At 42.2% G+C, this 12,365-nt stretch overlaps 1 protein-coding gene across 2 annotated transcripts in view; it reads right to left on the bottom strand.

The window, feature by feature from the left end:
* itpr3 (inositol 1,4,5-trisphosphate receptor, type 3) overlaps positions 1-12,365 on the bottom strand; it is an 841,532-nt gene that overhangs the window by 267,949 nt on the left and 561,218 nt on the right. For both annotated transcript variants that reach the window (XM_077515178.1, XM_077515179.1), the window contains one exon: positions 3,255-3,377. In XM_077515178.1, the coding sequence (XP_077371304.1) occupies positions 3,255-3,377 (123 nt within the window). The remainder of the gene's footprint in view (positions 1-3,254; positions 3,378-12,365) is intronic.

The raw sequence follows: 12,365 nt of genomic DNA, 5'->3' as shown, positions 1-12,365 counted from the left end.
ATCTACTCTCCTGACCAAGTAAGCCATCGAAACCATGTGAACCGGGTCTTGCAACGCCTGCTGGATCATCAGCTGTACGTGAAAGCGGAAAAAAGTCTGTTCCACGACAACACCATCTCCTTCCTGGGATTTGTCGTTTCACCCGGGAGGGTGGAGATGGACTCCGACAAGGTCAGCGGCGTGCGAGATTGGCCCACGCCGGACTCGCGAAAGAAGGTTCAGCAGTTCCTTGGATTCGCCAACTTTTACCGACGGTTCATAAGAAACTTCAGCACCATTGCCGCTCCCCTACACGCCTTGACCTCCCCACAGGTTCGATTCATGTGGACCCCGGAAGTCGAAAGAGCTTTTAAGGACTTAAAAGTTCCATTTACCAATGCCCCAATCCTCAAAGTTCCTGACCCCAAACGCCAGTTCGTGGTGGAGGTGGACGCCTCGAATATTGGGATTGGGGCAGTACTGTCCCAGCGATGTCAAGAGGACGGCAAGACACATCCCTGCGCCTTCCTCTCACGGAAGCTATCAAAAGCGGAACGCAACTACTCGGTCGGAGATCGGGAGTTGCTAGCAGTAAAGGTGGCTCTCGAAGAGTGGAGACACTGGTTGGAAGGAGCTGAACACCCCTTCGTGATCTGGACCGACCATAAAAACTTGGAATATTTACGCCAGGCCAAGAGACTCAACCCTCGACAGGCCAGATGGTCTTTGTTTTTTAACCGCTTCTCATTCTCTCTGACCTACAGGCCAGGCAGCCGAAACGTCAAAGCTGACGCTTTATCAAGAGTCCACGAGTCCGAGCCAGTAGAGACCAAGCCTGAGACAATTTTGCCCCGCGACTGCATAGTCGGGGCCATGAGATGGCAGATTGAAGACAACGTCAAGGAGGCTCTTCGAGATGTCACTCCTCCCACGGCATGCCCTCCACGTCGGCTCTTCGTACCTGAGGGGCTCCGAGCCCAGGTAATCCACTGGGCTCACACATCACGACTGTTCTGTCATCCTGGAATCCGCAGGACCATGTTCGCTGTGGCCCGGAGATTCTGGTGGCCGGCAATGGAGACCACCATCAAGGAATACGTCGCCGCTTGTCCAACTTGTGCCAGAAACAAGACCTCGAATCAGTCCCGAATGGGCCTTCTCCAACCGTTACCAATCCCATCCAGACCATGGGCAGAAATATCTTTGGACTTTGTGACCGGACTGCCCTCATCCCATGGTAAAACCACAATCCTCACCGTTGTTGACAGATTCTCCAAAATGGTTCGCTTCATTCCACTATCCAAGCTCCCATCCGCCAAAACTACCGCAGACGTCATGATCCACCACATTTTCCGGTTTGATGGATTTCCACTGCACATCGTCTCCGATCGTGGACCACAGTTCGTCTCCCGATTCTGGACACAATTTTGCAAAGCCCTAGGAGCCAAGGCCAACCTGACTTCAGGGTACCACCCGGAGGCCAATGGGCGGGCTGAAAGATTAAACCAGCAGCTCGAAACCGGTCTCCGATGCCTCGTCTCCCAGAACCCGACTACCTGGAGCAATTATCTGGTATGGGTCGAGCTCGCACACAACTCTCTGCCGACTTCTGCCACAGGTCTCACCCCATTCAAATGCGTCCATGGCTACGACCCCCCTTTCTTCGCCGAGTTGGAGGAGGAGGCGACGGTAGCCTCGGTCCAGGCCACGATCCGTCGGTGCCACAAAGTCTGGTCGCCGGCCTGGATGGCGCTTCAACGCCAGGGAGACCGGGTGAAGAGGGCCGCCGGCCGGAGAAGGAGACCGGCGCCCGAATACCGCCCAGGCCAACGGGTGTGGCTGTCTGCCAAACACCTCCAACTCAAGGTACCCTGTCCAAAGCTGGCCCCGCGATTTGTGGGGACTTTCCCTGTAACCAAGACTTTAGGTCCAGCCGCTGTTCGACTCCGCCTGCCGAGATCCCTCAGAGTTCATCCAACATTCCACGTCAGTCAAGTCAAACCGGTCCACGAGAGCCCACTTGTTCCCTCCGAAACCAGTTAACTTAGTCTTACTAATTTCTAATATATAGTTACAAATGATTAATATACAGTTAACAAGTCATTTATAACTCAATAACTAACAGTTTAATAATCCCATATTAACTGTTTATAGTGATCAGTATAAATTCTTAACAAACAGTTAACAAACATTTAATAAGTCATTAATAACTCATTAATTAACAATCAACTAATGGTCTATGAACTACTTATAACGGATAGTTATTATAAATGTTTCCAAAATTACCCCACATACAGTATTGTGTACAAAATTTGTATACTCTTTGTAAGTGTGATAGCCAAGTCATTTATGAATCTTTTTTTTTTTTTTTACTTTAAACCACTCAAAATGTCCAGTGGCATCAGATCAATCAATACATATGTACTTTTTATTTATTTATTTATTTTGACGCCCTCTATAGACAATAAAAGCACTTTTGTGCTATGAGTATAACTAACAATTATGTGTTTATATGTACTTGAAAAATGCCAATCGGAGCAATTCATTGCCAAAAAATAATAAAGGACACTGATTTTTGAGGGTCTTATCATTGACCAAAGTTCATCGAGCTTTGTACACACTTTGTACATGCTTCACCCCTGGCAAAAAAAAAAAAAAAGATCCATATGTTAAGGTTTATTATGACATTTTCAAAGAAATTTGGCTTCAAATATGCCAGTACCCCACCGTGCAAGTACCCCAAAGTCGCCCGGGCTGCGAGGGCCCTTTATAGCTGCTCGCAGCTCTAGTGTTTCTTCGTATACTACTTTTTGGTCTTTTGTTAACTGAGCAGTTTTTCCACCTTCCTTGTTTGCCTTTGTTTTTCTTTTGGAAATAAAGTCCTTCTTTTGTTGAAATCCTGCAAAAACCTGTATCACCTTCCTTGCATTTGGGTCCTCAAGCAACACACACACACACACACGCACAAGCACGCACGAACGCACACACACACACGCAAACCTGACAATAGTGAATGTTAAGTGTTTGAGGGTTGTTGATTTTCCGTCAGGGTTCATTCGCGGTTAAAAATGGAACGGAAGTTATGTCTGCGACTATTAAAACTGTTTGCAAAAACCTGGCGCACTCCTTCACTAATGTTTGCAACCTTGAATGAACCCTGGCGACCATTCAACATTCGCTACTGTCGCAACTGCTCGCAAACCTTTGGTGCTCAGTGGGATACAGGCTTACACTAAGTCGATATATCGGTAGAAACTGGATAAAGAGCTGCCTACCCCTGGATTGAGAAAGAGACCGAGGTTCTTGTGCAGCAGCGCCTGGTTCTCCTGGTTTCCCATGCAGAACTTCTGTAGGAACAAGTGGGTGTATCTGATGATCTCTTGCATCTTCACGTCGTTCTACAGACCAAAAAGGGGAAGAAAAGAAGATTGTTTAGCATTGTTACTGCTGTTTGTACTTCCCGTTCTGGTTCCATTGCCTCTTGGATTGGTAGCACACGTTCAGTCGGTATGAAGCTGCTTTCGGTGGTCAAAAGGACTTTGATTTGGATCTCGAATTGCCACCTCATTAGCAGCTATATGCTTGTAACGTGATTTAAAAAAAAAAAAAAAGGTTGACTGTTTACTGTTTTTGGTACTGACCAAAGTGGTTAACAAGATAGGAGGCCAGGGGTTAATAGAGCAAAAGAAAGTACAAAATATAAAAACAACATGAATACAAACAACCATCCATTTTCTAAAGCACTTGTCCTCATTAGGGTTGTCAGTGAGTTAGAGCGTATTCCAGCTGACTTTGGGTACACCCTGGTCTGGTAGCTAGCCAATCACAAGGCACAAAGTCAAACATGCATTAACATTCACATTAATACCTACAGAATACATACATCCAGCCAGCCCGACTTTGCAGACCCAAACGTATTTTGAGAGTTTGTTGGGAAGGTCTAGCATCCCCTATCAGAAAATTTCAACTCCCACCTCCAGCAGAACATCGCCTATGTGCCGGGGACATTGAGTCCAAGTGACCCATGTTCCGTACCTCCATTTTGTAAACGTCTGATCAGAGCTGTGACCGTAAGGTGGACGAGTTGCTGTCGTGGCGGCAATCGCCGAACCCACTGATAGGTAAGTGATGCCATCAAGCTTAAAAATTAGTCCTATTGGCCCTTTTTGGCCTGTGGAACACTGATGGCAGCTGGTGGGTAGTGGCTAGCCAAGCAGAACACCGCTTCAGCGGTCACTGAGGCAAAAAATTGGGCATGGAAGAGTTCAGCAAGGCCATGGAAAATAACTTACAGACGACTTTGAGGAAATTCTAGTCCACCATCCAGCATCTCAGGAGAGGAAAGCAGTGAACCATTAACACTGTGAATAGCGGAGATGGGGCGCTGCTGACCTCAACTCGAAACATTATGAGTCGTTAAGGAGAAAACGTCGAGATCTCCTCAATTCCACTGACATGCCTTTCTTAGAGGAAGTAGTCTATGGACTGTGATGTAGCGTAAATCGGGTCAATTATTAAATAAAATAAGTGATTGATCAATTAAATGGAGGAGACTCGCATTTAATATGAACAATTAAACTCGAGCTCGCACCACATCTGGTTTTAGATTTTTGGAGTTTTTACAGGATAACGGATATTAACCTAGATAAATCAGTCATTAAAGTGAAGGATGCTGCATATAATAAGTGAGTTAATTTTTCAGCTTAGAGGTTAATATAAATTGTTAAAACTCACAGTACACCAGGTTTTAATGATGTGCATGTTTGTCTAATTAAAAACAAACTAAATTAAAAAAATACTAAGGTGATTGGGTAACACTTTATAATAACTACCCGTTATAACTAGTTAATAGACCATTAGTAAACTGTTAATTAATGAGTTATTAATGACTTATTAAATGTTTGTTAACTGTTTGTTAAGGTTTTAAAATGATGTCTATAAATAGTAAAAAATTTATTTTTAAACTGTTAGTTATTGAGCTCTAAATGACTTGTTAACTGTATAGTAATTATTCATAACTATATTTTATAAATTAGTAATACATCGTTAACAAGCTATTAGAAAATTACTTACTAATGACTTGATAAGTATTACTTCATAGTTTGTATAGGTTATTGGGACGTTATTATAAAGTTGCCACTATTCCTCATTTATTACGTGTTAGTAAATGTGGAGCAGTTGCAACTTTAGAATAACGTCCCAATAACATAAATAGAGTAATAACTAATATTTAAGTTGTAGATTAACTCACTTCTTTACAGCAGTTGTTAATAGTTTGTTAACCATCTACTAATACTATACCAGTGAAACTTTGTAGAGGAGCACATGAGTGGAAAAAGTTCAATGGTACGGAAAATTGATATTTAGGCATGGTAAGGCATAGTAATTTTATATTTTAAATTTCACCTTCAAATTCTGTACTTTCAACTTGTTCCACCTGTTTGTTGTTTGACAAAGTTTCATAGTTATTAGTAGATGGTTAACATCTACTATGTAAAGAATTAGCTAATATATAAGTTAAATATTAGTAAGTAGTAGGGGTGTTTTAAAAAAAAAAAAATCGATTCGGCGATATATCGCGATACTACATCGCGCGATTCTCGAATCGATTCAATAATCGGCAGAATCGATTTTTTTTTTTTTTTTTTTTTTTTTTTTTTTTTTTTTTTTAGGATTCACACCTTGAGCATGGAAGAATGTTATATGAACGGAACATTAAGCCTTAATATTTTATTTTAATGCTGTTCAAACATGAAACAGATTACAACCTCTATAAGACTGAAATTTCAGATAAATAAATAATACATTTTCATATAAATCTTACACTCTACAAGCTTACTGATTAGTATTTTCTAAATTTGAATGAAAAAAAATCGCAACAATCGACTTATAAATTCGTATCGGGATTAATCGGTATCGAATCGAATCGTGACCTGTGAATCGTGATACGAATCGAATCGTCAGGTACTAGGCAATTCACACCCCTAGTAAGTAGCTAATTTATACTATTGGGATATTATCGTAAAGTTGCAACTGTTCCTCATTTAATAACAGTTAATAAATGAGGAATAGCTACCACTTTAGAATAACGTCCTAATAACAGATATAAACTATTAACTGATACTTAACAAGTCATTATTAAGTAATTTACTAATAGTTTGTTAACTTAGTCTTACTAATTTATAATATATAGTTACAAATGATTAATATACAGTTAACAAGTCATTTATAACTCAATAACTAACAGTTTAATAATGACATATTAACTGTTTATAGTCATAAGTATAAATCCTTAACAAACAGTTAACAAACATTTAATAAGTCATTAACAACTCATTAATTAACAATCAACTAATGATCTATGAACTACTTATAACGGATAGTTATTATAAAGTGTTACCCGTGATTGGAGTGAGAGAAACAAGAACTTAAAAGTTAAAGTAAACAAAGATAAGTAAATTAGCTGAAGAGGAACAATCTTAAACGAGGTGATGGAATTCCTCAGATCAGGCAAACATGGGAGTGGTAAGATCTAAATCTGACCATTTAAACCAATAGGAAGCACCAATCTGCTTAATGTCTGCAAAGGCTTGCCCAGACTTGAGGTTCCCTGGCAACCAGGCCAGTTAAAAAAAAAAAAAAAAAAAAAAAAAAAAAAAAGAGGTGAAAAAGCAGTTCAGCAGGGAGAGAGTTCTTCAACAACCAATGCTGTCCTCGCGTATGAAGTTAAATTAGGGTCAAATGTTTTGTACTTGCAGAAATAAAACTTGAAACTGAAAATTGTTGTGTTGATCTTGAATTTTACAAAATAAAAAAAAAAAATGTTCAAAACAAAAATAAGTGTGTGAAAGGTTTTTCAGGTCAAAATTAATTTTGATTCACTTCGGTCATTCTTTTGAACAAATTATTTATTTTCACTTTTTGCTTCCAAATATATTTTGAAATTTGAGGTTTTATTTTTTTCAGTTGCATGTTTTTTCTTTTCCAAGTCACATCTCTCTTTTTTTTTTTTCAGTTTCAAAACATATTCAGTTTCAAATCTTTTTTTCTTTCAGATCTTGTTTTTCAAGTTTCAAAACATTTTTTTTTGAGTTTCAGACTTTTGACCCAAATTTTATGTAGGGGCATGATCTGAACTGAGCGGGGTGTGGAATCATGAGTGACGGCTGCACAAAAGTTCTTTGAAACCTCCCCCCAGTGACAGTGCCTTCAGGAAACGTCAAGAGTGCAGCCAAACCCGCTCAGAAACATAGGAAATTAAAGGAATCTAATTGAACACTTATACATACACCATATTCATGTGATTGGCAGAATAAGAATTGATGGTCCGTGTACTTTCCGGCAAATCGTATTGCAGTGACCGGCAATTTGCCAGTGCTGCCGTGAATCGTCAAGATGGCAGACAGTGCGCCAGTGTATATGGCGACTCTCCTCTTGATTCGGCTTTATTTCCTGATAACGGTGCTTGGTACTGTTCTGAGTGAGTCAAGACTCGTCTACGAACGTGACTCCTTGTTGGACCTTTACCACAACGGCGGCGTTTCGGGTATGTTCGAGCATGGTTGGGAGAAACCGTTACCCCCACTCTTGGCAGACATTCCGGCTGAGCTCTTCCGCGTTCGTGCGCTTCCTTTTCGGCGGCGGCGGCGCCCGGGAAAACACAGTGGCCAACTGTTGAAGCTAAAGCGGGTGCTGGAACAAGCATCGTCGCCTGCTCGGTCCCGAACGCCTGGATGTACTCCGTTGTGGTGTATCCTGGACTCTGCTGGTTCCCGGCTGCTAACGATCGTCGGCTCGCCTGGACAGCCTTGGCCGTGCCGCCCTCCGTGCCTTGGACGCGGTGCCGACCTCCAGCTTCTTAAAGAGCTTCCCCGAGAGCGCCGAAAGGAAGAGCCACGCATCCCTGCTGCTCCCACAAGGATCGCGCTATTAAATGCGCGGTCGTTGACAAACAAAACCTTCATCCTAAGGGAGTTCTTTCTCTCAAACGAGATGGATTTCCTATGCCTGACAGAGACCTGGTCTGTCGCCGGTGTAACAACTATGGCCGATGGCCCAATCCACCCTCTAATTTTTTTTTAAAAAGTTTGCTTCTCCTAAAGCAAATTCTCTGCAGTCGCATAAATATTCCACTGCCCAGACAGGATCCAGGCTTGGTTAGCTCTGCAGGTGGTCATCCAACCACCAACAAGGCTCTTTTGAAGCCGCTGACCAGGTGACAAAGGAATTTATGCGTCTGCCGATGGAGTGTATTCAAGCCCGTCTTCTTGGAGCCCGAACAAATGGCTCCAATGATTTGGAATACACAAATGACCGATCAAAGGAATGTTCATGACTTCTTATCAATCACAAAGGGTATTCTGGCACCTCGCCCTTCCTGGAACGTCTAGATGGAGCAACAGCACCGCCAAGTGGTGAAACTTGGAACTATCCTTAGTGACAATTCACATAAGTAACCACATTTTACACATTTATACCATGATAATTCTTGATAGACAACTGAACTACGAATGATTCATGTTATATCTTTGTGTGTATGAACATCCTATTTCATTTGTACTCCATAAAGAATGAAAGATAATCAATATCTCTCAGTTCAGTCAGATTAGACAAGTAGAAGTTACCTCACAAGTTAGTTTATGATGCATTAATTACGATGTGTGTTAAACGGGTTGTGTGGGAAAACTGATTTGCCAGACTGACCAAATTTAATGCCAAATTATTAATCTCTTTAATAATTTTTTCTTAAAGTCTGCCCGAGCTAGCAGAAGGGTGTGCCACCACCCACTGAAGCCCCGCCCAAAGACTTTAAAAGGATGAGGGGACCTCTCTCTTGCCTCTTCCTGCTCTTCCGCCTCTTGTCTCTGGCCTCCAAGCCTCTTCCAAAACTCTCTTGCACGACCTGCAAGTTCCCCAGCCTGCTCGAACTCTTTGTTCCAAGAAACTTGCCAACCACGTGGCCCTTTTCTTTTCTGGCAGCAACCGTTGCCGAGAGCGGACCCTCGCTCCACGCCACGCCAAAGCAGGTGCAAACTGCAACGCTGACTAAAGACTCTTTTGCTTTTTTTTGTGTTTTTGTTCCACCATCGGTGCTTGCCCGCCCGACCTTCGCGGCCTTGGGGTACACTTGCAACGTACCGCCGGACTCAAGGTTGTGCACCTAAGCCGCGCACCTCACCTGCTACTCGGTGGCGCCCCGCCGCGGTGCCAGCTCACCTCCAACGGCTGGCCTTCCCCGTACGCAGGCGCGTACGGACCGAGCTGCAACACCTGAACTCGGACAGCTGCCCGGCAGAACCAACCTTGCCAAGTCGCCGACCAGTCAAGGGACGAGCCGCGCAACTACGTCAGGCCCCTGAGTGGCTTCCCTTGCTCACCTATGGAATAAACCCCTTTTTTTATTTTCTTGCCTTTTTGGAACGAACATTGACTATTTTTCCCCCTTTTTTCCAAGACCTTTCTGCTCATTCGACGCAAACGATTCTCGTAAGTGTGCGTTTGATTTCTAGCTCGGCGTATCCACTGTGTGCCACTTACGTTTGAAACATATCACAAATCTGGCAGGTCAAATTTCTCTTTTCCCTGTTTCTTTATTCATTCGCATTCCTTCCTTATTTTCATTCGCTTTATTTTATTCCTTTCTTCTGACGGTAGAATAGTTAGATAGGCAGTGTTTTGATTCTGTAGTGTAGCAATCGTGAATAAATGCATGTTTTATGAACTCTATTCCGCCTAAGTCATCTGTGTTTCCGAGTGGATTATTATTCTTTTGTTAGTACAACGAACCACTGAATATCGAGTGTGGCGACTTTAGATTATAAATGACTGATGAAAGAAGGATTTTGGTCGTTGTTTGCTCCTGTTAACCCAAAGCAAAACCAACGTGGTGCCCCAGAGGTTATCGAGGTAAATATAATTTACCTCTGTAACGTCCAGATTATTAATTCGTCCAAAAGACGACCCAATTATCGCTACATAATGGTGCCGGCCGTGTGAGGCTACATAACATAAGAAGATCCACTCGAAAATACAAGACTTTGGACGTGAAAAGTAAAACACATTTCACGTAGTGTACCTAATCATTTGGCTCTGTGTAAAAAGGAAAACATTTCTGCTTACATAGAACTGCACTGACTTTCCCCTTCAGCGTTGAATCGAGCGTTTGTTAGCCGCCATCTTGCGTGTGTTACCACCGGAGTGGCTTGCTATAAGTAAACGAGAGTAACGGGATTGATTGATGGAAGGAAAGAAAGAGCCGGTCACCGTTTGAGAAAATAGTGGCTTGTATTCGAAAACGTACGTGATAGAACTCGAGTTGGGCAACTTTTAAATTTCAGCCGGCTCAATTTGAAGTTGTTTGTCTTTGTGTGTTGTGTTTCCGGAAATTGTGGGAAGTCAGGTGACAGCCGATGTGCATCGCTTTGACCAGACTCGAGTTACGTGCTTCGGGGTAGCTAACCGCGAGCAACGTAAACGACGTCCGAGTCACTTTCCCCGTGTCCTCCCACACCTAGCTTGTGGGAGAAGTTTGAGTCGTGACTGAGCTTTCTGTAGCCGCCGACTCAAAGTTTCAGCTCGTGGCGAGCGGATGAACAGAGCGCTAAGACGTTAGCTGCTTACCTGTACCGTGTACGCATTTCCACAAGGTGGCGCCATAGTCCTTGTGAAGAGCTGTGTGGCTCGTGGAGGCGTGGTTGAGTACCTCCCCCTCCCTTCTCGTTGGCGAGTTTGAGCCACGCCTGCAGACGCCCCGAAAGGGAGTGAGTCCTGCAGGCTGTCAGCTGTCAGTCAGTGTTGGAGTGACACAGATCACTCGAGCTTGCTCCACTGTCAATAGACAACTGACCCCCCCACTGCTGCTTTAACGCCGGTGGTCCTTGCTCCGCGATAATTCTGATTCAATGTTACTACACATTGCTTTTTGAATTGTTTTCCGTGTCGAGCGTTGTACTAAGTGATTTTAGTCACCGTTAGTACGCAAGGATAATAAAAATCCACGTCCGATTAAACGCATTTGTAGGCTCAATTGACTGCTTGCGTTTAACGATTATAGTAATAGCCGACCGCATTCTAGTCTTTTACGCTGCCTAGCGTGAGAGCAATTACGGTTGCATCAACAAAACATACTGCTGGGTCAAATTAATACAAAGGAACTATTTACACTGTTGTGTTTTTCTTTTTTTTTTCCTTTCTTTTTCCGTATTCCCTTTTATCCAGTTTCATACTAGGCTAACTAGCTGTATTCTTGACTTAACATTCTACTTAATTTAGGGTTTTGTGTTTGTTTAGTTGGTTTGGTAGACCTAGTATTATTATTATTATTTTCTTCTCTTTTATTTGTTTTTCTTCTCATTTTTATCCATTATTTTTAATTTTGTTGTTTTGTTTGTTCTTTTGTTTTGTTTTTCGGTTGCGTCTAGTTAATAAGAAGGTGTGAGTTCGAATGAGCTATTATTAGAGAGGCAGCTCTAATATTTATGTATAGTTTTGCAGTTTTTGTGTCCCAAACCCCGTCCACAAGACATTTGCATAAAACTGTACTGACACTGTAATCAGTCATTTGACTAAGACTATTAACCCCTTTTAAGTTTATTTTCCCCTTTTCTGCTTTGTTGTTTATTTAATTTAAGTTTCAACTTTTAACTCGACTTCCAAAAAAAAATAATAATAATAATAATTTTTTTTTTGAACTTTTTTTTTGATTTAGCTTTTGGGATTGACCGCTGTAACATTTTAGAGTTACTCCGTCCCTCATTTAAGCTATTCTTTGCTGAGTGAATCAAGTTGAAGTTAGTATTATTATTTTTCTTATTTTTCTTTATTTATTATTTTATTTTTGTTGCTGTTTGTTTTTGTTTGTTTTGATAACTGGAATTGATTTTTCACAACTATAGTGTAAGCTGTGGGTTGCATAGCCCACTACAAATCATTTGCTTTTGTGGCAATTTCCCTTTTGATAATTTGAACCCAGTGTGTATTGTTGACGATAATACTTGATAGCGGTAGTTAGCTAACTGCGTACGCTAATTAACTAACTATTAAACGCTAGTATAAGTTTGATCGTCTAAAAGCTATTGACAATATGGCAGCACCCCGAGAGACTCCCAGCCCCTGTGAGAGCTTAGAGACCTTAGCTCAACTGGTGCAGAAGCTGACCAAGGACTTCTTACCTGGATACACTGAGTCTATTAGGGATGCGGATGTCAATACGTGATGAATGATAACCTCGCGCAGCTCATGAGTGACGCTGAGACAAAAGCCCCAAAGGACAAATCACTCATTCGAATGCTCGGATGTCTGACTTTGAACCTTGCCGCGCAGTTGAAGCTTAGCGATGCCGAGGACTGTCAAGTGAAACACCAACTTGACATGGCACGACAGCAGAG

This window comes from Festucalex cinctus, chromosome 2 (genome assembly GCF_051991245.1).
Source record: "Festucalex cinctus isolate MCC-2025b chromosome 2, RoL_Fcin_1.0, whole genome shotgun sequence".
Lineage (NCBI taxonomy): Eukaryota > Metazoa > Chordata > Actinopteri > Syngnathiformes > Syngnathidae > Festucalex > Festucalex cinctus.
Note: the sequence above shows the minus strand (reverse complement) of the source record. Positions and strands in the feature narration are given on the sequence as shown.